Below are 19158 nucleotides of genomic sequence, written 5' to 3'. Positions count from 1 at the left end.
GTGTGTGTGTGTGTGTGTGTGTTCAGTGTGTAAAAACACAACATGTTTGTTATTATCATTATTAGATATTGTTGTTATTAAATAACCAAGTGACCCTAGTTACTCTAGGAGAAATTGTTAATTGTGACTCTGGACCACAAAACCATATAATTTTTTGAAATTGAGATTTATCAGACTCATTTATATAAATAAGATGTCCATTGATGTATGGTTTGTTAGGATAGGACAATATTTGTCCGAGATGCAACTTTTTGAAAATCTGGAATCTGAATCAAAAATCTAAATGTTGAGAAAATCTCCTTTAAAGGCCCCATATTGTACACATTTCTGGGGGTTTATTTTAGTTGTTGATGTCCTTAAGAATATATATTTGCGGTATGAGTGCCAAAATCCATCTCAATATATTTTTACAGCTCCTTTTTTAGGAGCTCTGTCAAGAACAAGTCGATTTTGGCCCGTCTAATTAATATTCATGAGCCTCTCTTCTGATTGGCCCGTTGTTCGGAAGCCTGTGTAATGATGTAGTTTCCTGACATACATAGACTGAACAGCATTTTCTCGACTTGTTTTCGTGTTGTTGTTGTTGTTGCTTAGCAATAAAATGTTGTCGGGGTTTGACAAAAGGAGGGTGGGACGGTGGTTGGTGCTCGGGGTGGTGACTGAAGGCGGTGACTGAGTAGATCGGACGTCACATTTTTACAGAAGTCACAGCAGCTCGTGAAAAGGAACAGCTACTTTAAGCAGGCTGTGTGCCTTTTACTGTGGACTGACTGTTTTGAAACTTATATGGTGGCTACATAGCCCCTAGACCTCAGTTATCATGAAATCGAAATATTTTCGACAATATGGGACCTTTACAGTTGTTGAAATAAAGTTCTTAGCAATGCATATTACTAATCAAAAATTAAGTTGTGATATTTACGGTAGGAAACGTACAAAATATATTCATTGCCATGATCTTTGCATAATATCCTAATGATTTTTGGCATAAAAGAAAAATCTGTCATTTTACTTACAGATAAAATTTATTTTTGGCTATTGCTGACTGGTTTTATGGTCCAGGGTAGCTATCATAATTAATAATAATAATACTAATAATAATAATATCTTATTATTAATAATTTTAATAACAGCTTCATATTTTTATTAATATTCATTGATAATTAATCCATATTATTACATTTTTAGAAACTGAATTAATTGCATGTAATTTATGGATCTTTATAGAAGAATGATAAAAACAACTTTGTCATTCGCATTAACATTTATAAATCCATTGTAAATTTTCAACACTTTTTACACAGTTATTAGTGAATGAGACCCAATGTGAGTGAGTTCACGCTGTTTGCTAATCAACACCTTAATAAAACCTAGTGTTTTTTAGCTCATCGTCAGCTCTTTATCTTTGTATCATTTTAGAAGACGCTGTATTGTTTTACACGAGAACAAATCTGCATCTGATTAGCACTAATATCAGATTCCTAGTTGCACCTATAAATACCAGCCTTAGAAAGCTTATTAAATACCTAATGGTCTTTTATCTTTACGCGATGAAACAGCCACTGTCAAAATGAATTCTTTCTCTCCTTTGTTCCTTTTTTCGCACTCTCTGGCATTTGTTCTCTTGGCTGTTAATAGCATTCCTGCAGCGGGTCAAGCTGGTTTAGCTTTAAACACTTTCACAGAATTTCTAAATGCAGGTGAAGGGTGTGTTCAAGGAGAACGGCATGTTTTAAAGGGAACGTCCCTCTGTTTTGCAATGCTCAGTTTTCCATATTTAAAGTGTGCTAAAAAGTGCATCTCAGGACGCAAGCATTTTGACAAAGATGTTGATGTTGCATTATACACTTATAACAAACATTTATGCCTGAACTGCACATCAAAAGTCCATTATATGTACAGTAAGTCACAAAAGTGAGTACACCCCTCACATTTCAGCAACAATTTTAGTATATCTTCTCAAGGGACAATACTATAGAAATGAAACTTGGATATATTTTAGAGTAGTCAGTGTGCAGCTTGTATAACAGTATAGATTTACTGTCCTCTGAAAATTACACAACATACAGCTATTATTGTCAAATTAGCTGGCAACAAAAGTGAGTACACCCCAAGTGAACTTGTCAAAACTGTGTCCAAAGTGTCAATATATTGTGTTAGCACCATTGTTATCTGGCACTGCCTTAATCCTGCTAGGCATGGAATTGACCAGAGCTGCACAGGTTGTTGCTGGGATCCTCTTCCACTCCTTACGGAGCTGCTGGATGTTAGACACATAGTGCTTCTCCACCTTCCACTTGAGGTTGCCCCACAGGTGCTTAATTGGGTTCAGGTCTGGAGACATACTTGGCCACTCCTTCACCTTCACCTTCAGCTTCCTCAGCAAGGCAGTTGTCATCTTGGTGGTGTGCTTGGGATCATTATCATGTTGGAAAAACTGCCATTCGGCCTAGTTTCTGGAGGAAAGGTATCATGTTCTGCTTGAGAATGTACAGTACATAATGGGATCCATGTTTCCCTCAATGAACAGCAGCTCCCCAGGAGGGCAAGACACAATTTTCTTGGTACTCCTCACCAGGGTATCGCCACACATGCTGGACACCATCTGAGCCAAACAAGTTTATGTTATAGTCTCATCAGACCACAGGACATGGTTCATGCTCTTGGAGAGGTTGTCTTCAGCAAACCGTTTGTGGGCTTTCTTGTGAGCCAGCTTCAGAAAAGGCTTCCTTCTGGGATGATGCCTATGCAAACTGACTTGTTGCAGTGTGCGGCGTATGATCTTAGCACTGACAAGCTGACCTTCTACTTCTGCAACCTTTAAAGCAATGCTGGCAGCACTCATGCATCTGTTTTCTGAAGTCAGCCTCTGCACCTGACACACAAAACGAATGCTCAACTTCGCTCAGTCTTGGAAAACCTCTGTTTGACCCTGACCACTGTAGTTTAACTCGGTTTCAGGGTGTAACTGAATCTCTAATAGCCTTGGCCATCTTTGTGCAGAGTGTCAAAACACATTTTTACATGTAAGTGGTGCTTGCAAATACACCGCCACAATGCAAAGGTGCTGCTATGCAGTTTTTGCTGAGGTGTATTGTTTTAAGCGCAATGCTATGCAGATACGGTGTTCTGGTGGTTGCTACACTCTTAAAAACAAAAGTCTTAAAGACTCCAAAGGGGTGTTTATGCAGTGATGCCACAGAAGAACCATTTTTGGTTCCCCAAAGAACCTTTCAGTGAACAGTTCCTAAAAGAACCATTTCGAAGAACATTTAAAAAATCTGAAGAACCTTTTTCCACTATAAAGAACCTTTTCTGCATTTGAAAGGTTCGATGATTGTTCAAGGTTCTTCATGGAATCATTGATGCCAATGAAGAACTTTTAATTTTTAAGAGTGTACACTCAGAAAAAAGGTACAAACGCAGTAACTGGGGCAATACTTTTGGTATAGGTACACCTTTGTACCTTATTAACCCCTAAAGATTGCATATTAGTATCTTAAAAGGACATATTGCTACCTTCAGTGTACGTATTAGTACCTTAAAAGGACATATTATTAGCTTTTGAAAAGGTACCGCCCCAGTGAAAATTTTTGTACCTTTTGTTCTGAGATTGATAGGTGGTTATTAACTGTCTGAAGTCAAAAGAGCCAAGGCTCAAATATAATTACCTCTGGTTCCTACATATTTCTCCAGTCACCTCATCAGAGTATTTATTAATCTGTATTTTTATTGCTTAAAAAATTATTACATTTTGTATTATAGGCATTGGCAAACTTTTTTTTAAGCATTTTTTAATGTTTTTGAAATAGTCTCTTTTGCTCACCAAGGTTGCATGTATTTGTTCAAAAATAAAGTATAAATAGCAAAATTGTTAATATTACAATTTAAAATAACTGTTGTCTATTTGAATGTACACTGCCACTCAAAAGTCAAAAGTTTAATGCTTTTTAAAGGAGACTTTGCTTATCAAGGCTGCATTTATTTGATTAAAAATACAAAAATGTAATATTGTGAAATGTTAAATGCAATTTAAAATAGTGGTTTTCTATTTTAATATACTTAATGTAATTCATTCCTGTGATGCAAAGCTGAATTATCAGCGTTGTTTCTCCAGTATTTAGTGTCACATGTTCCTTCAGAAATCATTCTAATATGCTGATTTATTATCAGTGTTGGAAACAGTTGTACTGCTTAATTTTTTTTTCAGGATTCTTGATAAATAAAATGTTAAAAAGAACAGCATTTATTTAAAATAGAACACTTTTGTAACAATAAAAACCTCGTTCAAAGTTTGGGGTCAGTATTTTTTTCTTTCTTTCTCTCTTTGAGAGCAAGGATGTGTTAAATTAATTTTAAAAAGTGATAGTAAACACTTATTTTGTTATAAATGCTGTTCTTTTTAACTTTTTATTCATCAAAGATTCCCGAAAAAAAGTATCACAGGTTCCAAAGAAATATTAAGCAGCACAACTGTTTCCAACATTGATAATGAAAGTATAAATCAGTATATTAGAATTATTTCTGAAGGATCATGTGACACTAAAGACTACAGTGATGGCTGATGAAAATTCAGCTTTGCATCACTGAAATAATTATATTTTAAAGTATATAAAATTAAAAAAACTGTTATTTTGAATTGCAATGATATTTCATAATTTTTCTGTATTTTTGATCAAATAAATGGAACTTTGTTGAGCAATAGAAACTTTTTTTTTTTTAAACATTTAAAAAAAAAAACTTACTGATCCCCAACATTTGAGTGGCAGTGTATGTAAAAATTGATCAGACAATATTTGGTTGAGATACAACTATCTCTGATAATCTGATCAAAATTCAAATATTGAGAAAATCGGCTCTAAAGTTGTCTAAATGAAGTTCTTAGCAATGCATATTACTAATCAAAAGTTAAGTTTTAGTATATATACAGTAAAGAAATGTACAAAATATCTTCATGGAACATGATCTTTAATTAATATCTTAATTATTTTTGGCATAAAAGAAAAATCAATCATTTTGACCCAAACAATGCATTTTTGGCTATTGCTACAAATATACCAATGCTACTTAAGACTGGTTTTGTGGTCCAGAGTCACAAACTGTCACTTTTAATCAATTGAATGCATCCTTGCTGAATAAGCTATTCATTTCTTTTCTAAAAAAACTCACTGACCCCTTGTAAAGGCTAGTATGTCTGTAAGCAGCATTGGGGGTTTGAGGTTTACAGGAAGTTGCATGCTGCTCACGTCTCTATGGTGACCAGCGAGGTCCTCCGGGGGGCAGGTATGCGAGGAATGCTGGGGGCATTTGAGCAGAAGAGTTCAGAGATGCACACGCTGGCTTTAAAACCACGGATCATTAATGCACTAATCCGAGATCGTACATCAAGACTCTCAGCTCCAATAAACCTCCCTATATTTCACAGGCCACTTAAAGTGATTAATAGAGATATAATTAGAAGAAGGTCTCCTCTGAAGCAGCTCAGAGCGGATGCATACCTACAGCAGTCAGGCTGATCACACCCTTCTGAGGAAAGAGTGATAAATCAAGCTTTAAAAGAACATTAGAAATAGAGGTATGCTGGTAAGTTGTTTAGAAAAATGTCCAATCTGCTCTTTCACAGTGTTATAACCTTTAAAAGGATACTCCACCCAAAAAAATGTAAATTGCCATTTGCATGTTGTTCTAAGCTTGTATGCATTTCTTTATTCAGTGGAACACAAAAGAAGATATTTTGAAGAATGTTGATAATCAAACAGCTTCAGCTTCCATTGACTTCCATTGTATTTTTAGTGGGAACTGAAACTGTTTAGTTACCAACATTCTTCAAATGATCTTCTTTTGTGTTCGACTGAATAAAGAAATGCACACAGGTTTAGGTTTTGGATGCACTGTCCCTTTAAGTAAAAGTTTGTGTTGGGTTTGTGAGCATCTTTGTGTTGACTTTTATTAGCTGTGTGTTGGAGCTTTCAAAAACCCTTTAAAACGACTGTGATGACAACTTTCCTAGGAATGCTGTGTCAACATTACAAGAGTTTCTCTGTGAGATGGGAGGGCTGCTGACTGCTGTTTTGCTGTCTAAGCTCTTGTGGTTGCACTTTGTGCAATAGATACTCCTCATACACAACCAAACACACAATTTGAAATATAATTTCAAGGCTCTTGTCACAAGAAATACTTTGTAATATTTTTTTTCTCTTCTGTAACAAATAAATTAATACACTGTAAAAAGTTTTCACCTGTTTCAACTTAAAAACTTAAGTTTAGCAGCAGCCTTTTAACTTATTACAATACAAATTAGTTGATATAACTTGTGAGTTTAAATGACTTAAGTTGATTTAACTTAAAATCTTTTTTTTAAGTTGAAACTGGTGAAAACTTTTTACAGTGTACTTTTATTCATCAAGGATGCATTAAATGTATCAAAAGTGGCAGAAAAGACAATTATAATGTTACAAAAGATGTTTATTTTATATAAATGTTCTTTTTAACATTTTTTAATCAAACATCAATTTCAATTTCCATAAAAATATAACAAATATTAATATATAAATATAAAATATAAATATAAATACCACACACAATACGAGTCAAAAGACTTTTTCATGTTTTTGAAAGACGACTCTTCTGCTCACTAAGCCTGCATTTATTTTGATCCAAAGTACAGCAAAAACAAAACCATTTTTTTATATTTTTACCATTTAAAAATAGCTGTTTTCTATTTGAATATATTTTAAAATGTAATTTATTTCTGTGATTCTAAAGCTGAATTTTCAGGATCATTACTCTGGTCTTCAGTGTCCCATGATCGTTCAGAAATCATTCGAAAATTCTGATTTGCTGCTCAAAAATATGAATAGAAAGCTCAGATAAACAGGAGAACTATTGTAACATTATACATGCTTTTCTCATCAAATTTAATCAATTTACGGCATCCTTGCTAAATAAAAGCTAAATAATTTATATAATTTCTCAAAAAAAAAATTAGTTTTTGAATTGTATAATGAGACAAAAGCCTTTTATTTCAGATAAATGCTAATCCAGAAAAAATGTACCCAACTGTTTTAAATATTGATGATTGTAATAATAAATGTTTCTTAAAGCAGCAAATCAGCATATTAGAATGATTTCTGAAGGGTCATGTGACACTAAAGACTGGTGTAATGATGCTGAAAATTTAGCTTTGATCACAGGAATAAATTGTATTCAAATAGAAAGCAGTTATTTTAAATAGTAAATATATTTCACAATATTACTTCTTTTGCTGTATTTTGGATCACGTAAATCAGGCTTGGTGAGCAGAAAACACCTCTTAAAAAAAAAAAAAAAACATAAATCTTACTGCTCAAAAACTTTTGACTGTTAGTGTATATATATTTTTTAATTGCATGCAGCACAGCCTTGGTTTTATCTGTGTGTCCTGTCCTTCATGTTAATAAAAATTGTCTGTGCACAACATCCATGTGTGCATTTGGTGGATGGACCGGATGGTGCCTCCTTTGTCAAATACAGCCACAACAACACAGCATTGAAGCTCAGTCCTAATGTGCACACAATACTCTCATGTGAACATGTAAAAAAAAGAGACCAACCAACATTGATTCTGCAAAAATACATGGTCTAAAGACAAACAGACATGTGCCATTTACAAATCAACCAGTGTACTCATACCGTCTAGACTAGGGATGTGCAAAATTACACATTTTAGCAATCGACAGGTCAAGCCCTGTTTAATTATAAGCTGATTTAGTCATGTCCATCATATGCATTTCTTAGGCATCAATCAAAAATGATGCAAGCGTTGTGACACTTGTTGTTGACCTGTTTTTAACTTAATGAGCTCATCATGTTTGTGATGATGTTATGATCATGACAGTCTCACAAGTTCTTACAGTTTTATTTAAATAGTGTGAGAAAACAGTGCAGGAAGTTTAGATGAGTTACGGACATTTCATCATGCATCAAATTTTGCAGTAAGCTGTTTTGTTTTACAACATATGAGTGTTTAAACTGTCTGTGGTTTACACATGTCTAAGCGAATCTTCTGTTTGTGTTTGTAGAGAGTGTTGTCCAGGCCCTTGCTGTTCTGACCCACGTCCTCTTAGTCCTTCCAGAGACGGCAGATGCAGCGGAGGAGTGAAACTACGCATCAGAAACAGGTGTGGATGTGTGAAGAGGTCAACCCACTATTCTGCGCTCCAAAGGCAAAGCGCAGTAACTACACATTTGGTCAAAATTGAGTTAAGGCTTAAAATGGGATTTGTGACAAACGTTTTGTCTTGTGGCAAAGTTTCCTGGTTCAATTTTGTCCCGTTTCAGAGAAACAAGAGTGTCAAAATCGCTGTAACTACAAAATTCAAACTAATGCCATATATGGTGTAAAAACTTTAAAGGCATTTTTCTCAGTTTCAGTGTTGGTGTAGTTACTGCACTTTGCCTTTGTAGGGCAGAATTGGTCTTTTGTGTTTGGTCAGACCTGCGTTTTTATTAAAGGATAACTATTGCCAAAATGCAACCTGGGCTGTTTTTTTTTTTTACTGTAAACGAGACAAACTTATATCTAAAAGCATAATTACGACAAACAAGCCGTTTTTGAGATTGACAGTGATTTCGTTTTGTGTTAAATGGCCAGTGAATGGGAGTACTAGGGGCATAACTTTGAGTGCATCAAAATCGATATTTTTACAACACTAAGGCGGCTCGACACACCATGAAACTTTGCTCGAAGTATCGCCTGGGTCTCTAAACATGAACTCGAGCATTGAGAACATTGTTTGTGTACACAGAGTTTACTAAAAAGAAAGTTTTTGAACAACTCACTTACACTGTTTGGATTTCCGTTCGCGGCCGTCTTGCCAGTCAAGAAGTGTCCATCTCCGAATGCGAATGAATGGACTCCATAGGACGAAATATTAGGCTTTTATGAGGCTCTTTTTACAACTAGAAGGTTAATATTGTTTTTCACTCGCGACAAAACAACGAATTAGCCGTGCATTTATATGGAAATATGCTTTAGGAGCTATCCATCCTCGCATTCGGAGATCGACACTTCTTGACTGGCAAGACGGCTGCGAGTGGAAACCCAAACAGTGTAAGTTCTTTTTAGTAAACTCTGTGTACACAAACAATGTTGTCAATGCTCGAGTTCATGTTTAGAGACCCAGGTGATACTTCGAGCAAAGTTTCATGGTGTGTGAGCCTTCTTAGTGTTGTAAAAATATCGATTTTGATGCGCTCAAAGTTATGCCCCTAGTACTCCCATTCACCGGCCATTGACCACAAAATGAAATCACGGTCAATCTCAAAAACGGCTCGTTTGTCGTAATTATGCTTTTAGATATAAGTTTGTCTCGTTTACAGTAAAAAAAACAGCCCAGGTTGCATTTTGGCAATAGTTATCCTTTAATAGAATGAAATTATTTTTTAATTACATTTTCCAGTTTTTTTTTGTTTTTTGTTTTTCAAGTCAATTTATATTTATTTATTTATTCATTTTTATTTATTATTATTTATTGCATTTTTTTAAGTCTATATACACTACTGCTCAAATGTTTGGGATTAGTAAGATTTTTATTTTTTTTTTGCTCATGAAGGCTGTATGTATTTGATCAAAAATACAGGAAAAAATTTATTTTGTGAAATATTATTGCAATTTAAAAATCATAGTTTTCTATTTTAATATACTTTAAAATATAATTTATTTCTGTGATCAAAGCAGATTTTTCAGCATTATTACTCCAGTCTTCAGTGTCACATGACCCTGCAGAAATCATTCTAATATGTTGATTATTATTCATTGTTGAAAACCGATGTGCTACTTCATATTTCTTTGGAACCTGTGATATTTTTTTAAGATTCTCTGATTAATAAAAAGTTAAAGAGAACAGCATTAATTTTTTTTCAATGCTATTCAAAAGTTTGGGGTCAGTTTTTTTTTTTTTTTATTCAGGTGGGATGTGTTAGATGGTATCATATGTTCCAAAAAACAATACGAAGCAGCACAACAGTTTCAGCACTTATAATTTCTAAAGGATCATGTGACACTGAAGACAGAGTAAATATGCTGAAAATTCAGCACTGCATCACAGAAATAAATTCTACTTTAAAGTTTAATAAAATAAGAAACCAATATTAGAAATTGCAAAAAGATATCTATATTTTTGATTAAATAAATACAGCCTTGATGAGCAGAAGAGACTCTCTTAAAAAATATTACAAATCTTACTGATCCCAAACTTTACATTTTTTTTATTTATTATTTTCACATTTAGTTTTAGGGGTTTTTTTATACATCAAGTTAAAAGAAATGAAAATGATGTTTAATTGGCTGATTAAAAAAAATATTTCAGCTAAATTTTATTTTATTTCAAGTCACAAAAATGTTTTTATGTTTTAGTTAACTATAATATCTGTGATCTGCACATGAAGTGATTCATCTGAGGTGTTTCAAAGGAAGCAGAATCTCCTTTTATTTTTGAAACAGGAAACAAACGTGTTTTTTTTTTTTTATAGGAAGTGGAAGTAGTGTTGAAGTGGATTTGGATTTATGACTTCCAGTCAGTCACGTCAGGGGTGACTGTCAGTGCATCCCGTCTCTGTTTACTCTAAACCCACTATTATTGAGTTGTTTGTGTGGTTTTAAGGGGATTTTTGGAAAACTGCAAGATTTTGCTGTTGTCTCGCATGCCAAAATGAACTTTGTCCTTTTTTTCTTAACTTTTCAGTTTTTTTGTGTGTAAATAAAACTACAGTGCTGTGTACAGATGCTCTAAATAGCGAGACTGTCCGATCCTAATCTTACTTTTATCCGAATAAGGCTTTAATGGAAAGGTTAAGGAGTTGAATTTAGACATGATGGCAGGCTACAAGATGGACTTGCATTAAAACAGTTGTTTATACGTCCATCACATTTTTTTTTTTTTTTAGAAAAGCAACAGATTTTTTCTTTCAGGAGTGCAGTAAAGACATTTATAATGTTAAAGAAGATTTCTATTTTTATTTCTATTCTTTTAAACTTTATATTCATCAAAGGATCCTACAAATAATGTTTCCGTAGAAAATATTAGGCAGCACAACTGTTTTTAACATTGATAATAATAATAATAAACATTTCTTGAGCAGCAAATCAGCATATTAGATAGATTTCTATATCATGTGACACTGAAGACTGGAGTAATGATGCTGAAAATTCAGCTTTGCATCACAGGAATAAATTATATTTTACAATGTATTCAAATAAAAATGAGCCATTCTGAATTGTAATAATATGTCACAATTTTACTAATTCCATACGTCAATGGAAAGCTTATTAATCTTTTATATGATGTATAAATCTCAGTTTAAAAAAAGAAAAATACCCTTATTAATTGACCCTTAATTGATATGCAAGAAATAAACTTTTATTTATTTACTAAAGCATAAACCTTACTCAATTTTGTTAGATTTCTCTGAAAATAAAACTTAATATCTTATTTTGCCCATGTTTTAAGGATGTTTAGATATTGTCCTGGAAAGCAAGACTGAAAAAACAATACTAAATAAGACTTATTTTTATTTGATATTTCATTTCATTAATAAATAGGTGTGTAAAGTTGCATACTTCACTTTTAAGTACGCATACATTTTAATATAATGCACTTAGTATTTATCTAGCACATGCCAGATTTAAGTTTTTTTTATTATTTGCAAGATTTTTTTGTATTTGCAAGAAATGTATGTTGTATTCAGCAAGTATGCATTAAATTAATCAAAAGTAGCCATAAAGACATTACATTTTCCTTCATTAAAATAATCAATTTCAAATAAATGCTGTTCTTTAGAACTTTCTATTTTTCAAAGAATCCTAAAAAATAATATTAGGCAGCACAACTGTTTAATGAAATAAATTCCATCTTACAATATATTCAAATAGAAATGAGCTGTTTTGAATTGTAATAATATTTCACAATTTTAGAAATTTTACTGCATTTTTAATCAAATAAATGCAGACTTGATGAGCAAAAACAAACAACCCCAACCCAAAACCTTTGAACAGCAAAGTATATGAAAACAATCAATCATAATATACAATATACTGTCATTTCAAATACATAAATATATGAGAAAGGAAATTTAATAGTGCATTGGTCCGACAGATGGCGCGCTGATCGCCTCAAAGACAAACTAAAAGATAGCATGTACATTATCCCACCCTTCTCATCTAAACACAGATACTGAACGTGACTTCATTTTGTCCGTGTTTAGTTGCCACCCTCAAACCCGCCAGATTTGTGAGATTACCTACTGTAGATTAAGTGCTTGTTCTGGATTCTCCACTCACGTCTATGCTCCGAATATATGCTCATGGACGTTGTACCACTACCCAAGACCTGAAAGAAAAAAAAAATGTTTAGATTATTGGTCCATTCCTGCGGCTATTACCATTTTGATTAAACTTTCAAAGAAAGTGAGTGAGTTTGAGATGTTTGGCATGTTAAAAAACGTTCAGTAGAGATGGAACCAAGACAACAGTAGTCTTTTTATATGCGTGTACGTGTTATTGTACACATGCATCAGGTATTCATACAATGATTACAGGAAGTGAGTCTAAGTGTCTTGGGATTAAGACTCAAAACTCTGGCATCTAAAAATCTCTCTAAGATTTCTCTTTCACTTGCTTGGTTTCTCCATAACACTTTAGTCGGTCCTTAGAACAATCTTCTTTTAGGATGTTAATAACGTCTAGTTCACTCGCAGTTCATCTGTCATGCGTGTTTTGCTCTGTGTTCCTGGATTGTGAACATTCCAATGTTATTCGCACACTCCGAGGTAGGATTTCCCATAATCCCACTGTGACATGCATTAATAACACAACCCGTCTCCCCCTGGATAGCTTCAGTCTGATGAACCATTTCGGTTTAAGACAGTTGCTTCACCTAGACTGCAATTGTCACAAGATCCCATGAAGATGTAAGGTCGCATCTCTGTTTTGCTCATCGAAAACATTGGTGCTCAGGGTGCCTAGATTTTACATACAGCAAGAAAGTATTTACCTAAGTTAATTACTTGTCTTGTTTTCAAGTAAAAATCTATTTTTTACTAAACAAATATATGTGACTCTGGATCATAAAACCAGTCTTAAGTAGCACGGGTATATTTGTGGCAATAGCCAAAAATACATTGTATTGGTCAAAATTACTGATTTTTCTTTTATGCCAAAAATCATTAGGATATTATGTAAGGATCATGATCCAAGAAGATATTTAGTAAATATCCTGCCATAAATATATCAAAACTTAATTTTTGATTTGTAATATGCATTTCTAAGACAACTTTAAAGGCGATTTTTCTCAATATTTTTATTTTTTTGGACCCTCAGGTTCCAGATTTTCAGAATTTCACAATATTACAGTATTTTTGATCAAATAAATGCAGTCCATATGAGCATGGGCTCAATGAAATCTGCTTTATTTTTTCCCAAATTCAGTTTTTTTGGACTCAGTTTGAATGGTTAAATGAACAAAAATCAAACTTACACAATTTAACAGCAAGTTATTAAAAAATTTTCTCTAATTTTTATTTTTATCAAATTTTCCTGGATTACATTTTACTGGTTTCATTAAATTTTAATAATCAATAGCATGTATAATTGATTTCATAAAGAATTAATTTCTTATTATTTTATTGATTTCGCTCTTTTTTCAGAAATACTTTACATTTTTCTGGTAAAACTCTTCTGGTAAATATGCTTTTAAAAAGAATGTTTTAGTAATAATTTTATTAGTAGTACTATCAGTAATATTTTCTGTCACAGTTTCTTCAAGTTAAACCAAACTTTTTTTTTTTTTTTTTTGATGGATTGCTGTGAAGACCTTTAAGTTTCTGTTTGTATATGATGTGACCTTGGACCACAAAACCATTCTTAAGTAGCACTGGTGTATTTGTAATAGCCAAAAACACACTGTATGGGTCAAAATAATAATTTTTTTATGCCAAAAATCATTAGGATATTAAGTAAAGATCCATGGTTTGATATACCATAAATATATCAAACTTAATTTTTGATTAGTAATATGCATTGCTAAGAACTTCATTTGAACAACTTTATAAGCAATCTTTTCAATATTTTTTTGCACCCTCAGATTCCAGATTTTCAAATAGTTGTATCTCAGCCAAATATTATCCTATCCTAACAAACCATATATCAATGGAAAGCTTATTTATTCAACTTACAGATGATGTAGAAGTGTCAATATAATAAAACTGACCCTTATGACTAGTTTTGTGGTCCTAGGTCACATATGACAATAGTTTTTGTCAACAACTACATCTGTCCAACAGACACCTCTCCAAACAGAGACAGTATTTAGCGAGCATCTCCATTCTCCTCTCGAACCTCAGCGTTCCCGCCTAATCCAACTCTCCAATTTCAGCTTCCTCTCAGATCAAACAGATTAGCGTAGCTGACAAGCCGTGTTCCCAGGGATCAGATAAGGTTTCTGCAGCGAGACACACCCTCTGCAGTCTGGCCCAGCCGGAGAGGCGACGAGAAGGCCCGAGAGAGACAGTTTTGGGGTTTTTTTGTGGGTCAGACCCTTTGGATTCTCTAAGAGTCAAGTTACCATGAGAGCGTGGCGTGAAGCGCCTCTCCTGGGAACGACGGGATGCCACGGAAATCGGCGGTTATTGTACTCGGGTGTCATTAGTGGGTGATGTATTCCTGAAAGAAACCTCAGGGTCAACTGAGCAATACGTCAACACGTTGCTCGTGTCCAGTGGCCTTATGAAGACACCTGTGCTATTACACTTGCCCATATTCCCTGCAGGCCCGGAGACGGCTGTCAGCGACACATGAAAGCAACCCACGACACACCCAGACTGTGGCCTTCCTGTTCCCATAATGCCCTCTGGGCACGGAGAGGCTTGTTGACTTGTCTGGGATCACGTGGATGATCATGATGACGAAAAAGGGAGAAAAAAGAAAGGGAAGAGAGGAAGATGTACACAAAGGCCAGTCTTTGTTTGATGTTTTTAAACGCATGCTATCATGTGTTCGCATTTGCTCCTAGCCGTCTTACTATTTTTCTAATGTCCAGCACTTTCTAATATCCAGTCCCACAAAGGAAGCTCCATATCTTCATTTTGAAATATGTTTGTCCAGTGCTGGCGAGGGCAGGATGTTTATTCTAGTTCTTATCGTGGGACTTTTTAATGACGCTTAATTGCGTGTTTTAACGATCTTTGCGTCAAACCGCTCCACGCCAACCTTTCCAGCCGCCTCGCGGTTTACTCTCAGTTTATCAGAATACGGCGAAAGACGGCATGGAGCTGCTTGGGGCATTTTACCGCAAAAAGCTGCGGAAGAAGCAGAAATCAAACCTTGGAAGATCGGACGGGGCACTTTGCAAGGCGCCGTCGGAGGCCAGCGTCAATGGGCTGGCTACTGGACTGATCTCTAAAGTGCTGAGACTGACTGCAAGGTAACTCAGTGAGGGAGGATAGCGAGGGAATGATGGGTTGCAGGTCAGGTAATGCTTTACCTTGAATGCTACTGGGTTTGAGCAAGGTCCTCGACCTGCTTTATGTTCAGTACTTGGTTTATAAATTTTTATTGTGGATGTTTCTAAGTGTAAAGCACTTTGGTCAGTCTTGTGGCTGTTGGAAATGTGCTATATAAATAAAGTAAACTTGAAACTTATAAACCTTTATAAGCCTTATAAACCTATAAAGTAAAAGGACATTTAAATTTTGTCATGATTCATACGTGATTATTTGTATGTTATGGTACACCAAACCCGTAGGGCTTTCTTGCTTATGTGGAACACAAAAAAAAGACATTTTGAAAAATGCAATGTTGCATTGACTTGAATAGGATTTCGTTTTTTAATTCTAGTAGTCATTAAACAGTCACTTTAAAGTGTTTTTAATTATTTTATTACTGTAATTTTTTTTTAGATTAAAGATTTAAATTTTAGATTTTTAAATTTAGTTTTTAAATTTTTTATTTTAATTTTAGAAGATACATTTTTAAATTTTTGTTTAAATTTTAATTTTGTTATGTGCTTCAGTCATTTGTTGTAACAGTGTTTTATTTTATATTACAATTTAGGCAGAATTTACTTTTAGTTAAGTTTTAGTTTTTATTTGTTTGCAATTTATTAATTTTTTGTTTCAACTTTAACTTATACTACCAGTCAAAAGTGTGTGAACAGTAAGATTTTTTTTTTTATTGAAAGAAGTCTCTTCTGCTCACCAAGCCTGCAATTATTGAATCCAAAATACAGCAAAAGCAGTAATATTGTGAAACAGTTTTACCATTTAAAATAACTGCTTTCTATCTGAATATATTTTAAAATGTAATTCATTCCTGTGAACAAAGCTAAATTTTCAGCATCATTACAGTGTCACATGATCCTTTGGAAATCATTCTAATATGCTGATTTGCTGTTCAAGAAACATTTTTTTTATTAATATTATCAATTTAAAACAGTTGAGTAAATTTTTTTCAGGATTTTTGAAAACGGATAAATAGAAAGATCCAAAGATCAGCATTTATCTGAAATTTAAAAAAAAAAAAAAAAAACTTTTGCAACATTAAACAGTCTTTGGAAAAGAAATGATTGAAATTAATACTTTTATTTAGCACAGATACTTTAAATTGATCAAAAGTGATGATAAAGACGTTTATAATGTTACAAAAGATTTCGGTAACACTTTACAATACGGTTCATTAGTTAAACATTAGTTAATGTATTAATTAACATGAACTAACCATGAGCAATACATTTGTTACTGTATTTACTAATCTTTATTAACATTAGTTAACGGAAATGCAGTTGTTCATTGTTTGTTCATGTTAGTTCACACTGCATTAACTAATGTTAACGAAATTTTAATAATGTATTAGTAAATGTTGAAATTAACATTAACAAAGATTAATAAATGCTGTATAAGTGCAGTTCATTATTAGTTTCTTGTTAACTAATGTGGTTAACTAATGTTAACTAATGAACCTTATTGTAAAGTGTTACCAAGATTTCTATATCAGATGCTGTTACTCTGCTGTTTTCAACATTATAATAATAATAAATGTTTTTTGAGCAGCAAACAGAATATCAGAATGATTTCTGAAGGATCATGTGACTAGAGTAATGATGCTAAAAAAATTCAGCTTTGAAATCACGGGAATAAATTACATTTTAAAATATATTTAAATAGAAAGTTATTATAAACAGTAAAAATATTTCAAAATTTTACTGCTATTGCTTTATTTTGGATCAAATAAATGCAGGTTTGGTGAGCAGAAGAGACTTTCTTTCTTATTTTATTTCAGCATTATTTTAATTTACAAAAATGCTTTAATAGTTCTATTTTTAGTTAACGATAATCCCGTCTTAAAGTATTTCATATTACAGCATATGAATAATCATTTGTCTATCAGGTCATTCAGGACATGAATCCACAACCTTAATATATGATATGATTCATCATTACAGCAACTCTTTAAAAAAAATACAACAATTATCCTCCCTAGATAAAATATCTGCATTCCTGCTAGATCGGCGTTTCCTGTTTACGTAAATATTTCCGACCTAACTGCAGTTTGAACCATCATAAGGTGGTCAAAGGTTTTTTCAGTTTTTTGCTCAACATCGACTTCACATGTTTTACTTGTGGGAGTCATTATGGCAGATCTTGCCCAAATCTAGCCCGGTCAGAAGGAGCGGCCCTTTGGAAAAGGGTGTGTTAAAACAGCAAGAAAATCACTTCCATAGCAACATGTCATAAAAGCCAGATGTTTTGCAGATGCACCGTCTGATCTGTCTCCATAGAGCAGGGTCAAAGTTCAAGGGAGTGGGTTGTTAAGGAAACAATCTATGTGGAGGCCAAGACACTTCGTTGTACTGTGAAATGCGATCAGTCTGAATTATGTAGGTGCAGCTTTGTGGAGGACATTGCAGCTCCTCAAACAAAGACCTATTATCTTTTTTAATTTTATGGTGATATATTACAATAGTGCTGTATTTATTTATTTGGGATCATACAAAATGCATGTTATTTCTTATTTAGTGCTGACCTGAATAAGATATTTCACACAAAAAAAATGTTTACATGTCCACAAGAGAAAATAATAGTTGAATTTATTTATTGGTTTGTTTAGTGACAGTTGTTCATGAGTCCCTAGCTTGTCCCGAACAGTTAAACTGCCTGCTGTTCTTCAGACAAAATCCTTCAGGTCCCACAAATTCTCTGGTTTTTCAAAATTGTTGTGTATTTGAACCCTTTCCAACAATGACTATGATTTTGAGATTAATCTTTTTACTCTGAGGACAATTGAGGGACTCAGAACGTTAAAACGCTCACTGATGCTCCAGAAGGAAACATGATGCATTAAGAGACGAGGGGGGTGGAAATTTTTTGAATCTTAAGATCAGGATAAATTTTACTTATTTTGTCTTTTGGGAAACATGTAAGTATCTTCTGTAGCTTCTGAAGGGCAGTACAAAATGAAAAAAAACAAATTTAAAATCTGCAAAAAAATGCATCAGTGAGCGTTTGAACCTTCTGTAATAGTTGCATATGAGTCCCTTAGTTGTCCTCAGTGTGAAAAGATGCATGTCAAAATCACACAGTCATTGCTGGAAGGGGTTTATATACGCAAAAATGCAGAAAAACCAAAGAATTTGTGGGCATTTGGTTTAAGTCTATGCTTACATCCATCACCATTCGTAAGCTTTTTTTTAGTAGCTGTGATCATCGTATCAGTGTTTTATTTTCCAAGTTGTGCTGTGGTTAAAAATAGCAAAAGGTAGCGCCGGTGGTTTAAAAAGTGTAACAATTTCACATAATCGAAAAAATTACTCCTCCTGTAGTCCAAAGTATGTTTAAAACAATGTGGATTTTTTTTAAATAATGTGTATCTTTCATGTGTTTTCTACTACATATTTAAGTAGGAGCAATTGCACCAGAGTTCGTTTTAATCTAACCTGACAAGTGGGAACACACCCTAAATTCTGTTAACTTGACATAGCGTCTTAAATGTGAGTCTGTATAGCGCCATCCACATAGTATGTTTTTAATGGGAAAGTATTAAAGGCATAGTTCACCCAAAAATGAAAATGTTGTTTACCTGCTTACCCCCAGGGCATCTAAGATGTAGGTGACTTTGTTTCTTCAGTA

The 19158-nt window shown here is 33.7% G+C and overlaps 1 protein-coding gene across 2 annotated transcripts in view; it reads left to right on the top strand.

Moving 5' to 3' along the window:
• Positions 1–19158, top strand: part of shroom3 (shroom family member 3) — an 81386-nt gene that overhangs the window by 37357 nt on the left and 24871 nt on the right. For both annotated transcript variants that reach the window (XM_073824512.1, XM_073824513.1), the window contains one exon: positions 8061–8159. In XM_073824512.1, coding sequence (XP_073680613.1) covers positions 8061–8159 — 99 coding nt within the window. The remainder of the gene's footprint in view (positions 1–8060; positions 8160–19158) is intronic.

The sequence above is a fragment of the Garra rufa genome, chromosome 19 (assembly GCF_049309525.1).
Source record: "Garra rufa chromosome 19, GarRuf1.0, whole genome shotgun sequence".
Classification (NCBI taxonomy): Eukaryota; Metazoa; Chordata; class Actinopteri; order Cypriniformes; family Cyprinidae; genus Garra; species Garra rufa.
Note: the sequence above shows the minus strand (reverse complement) of the source record. Positions and strands in the feature narration are given on the sequence as shown.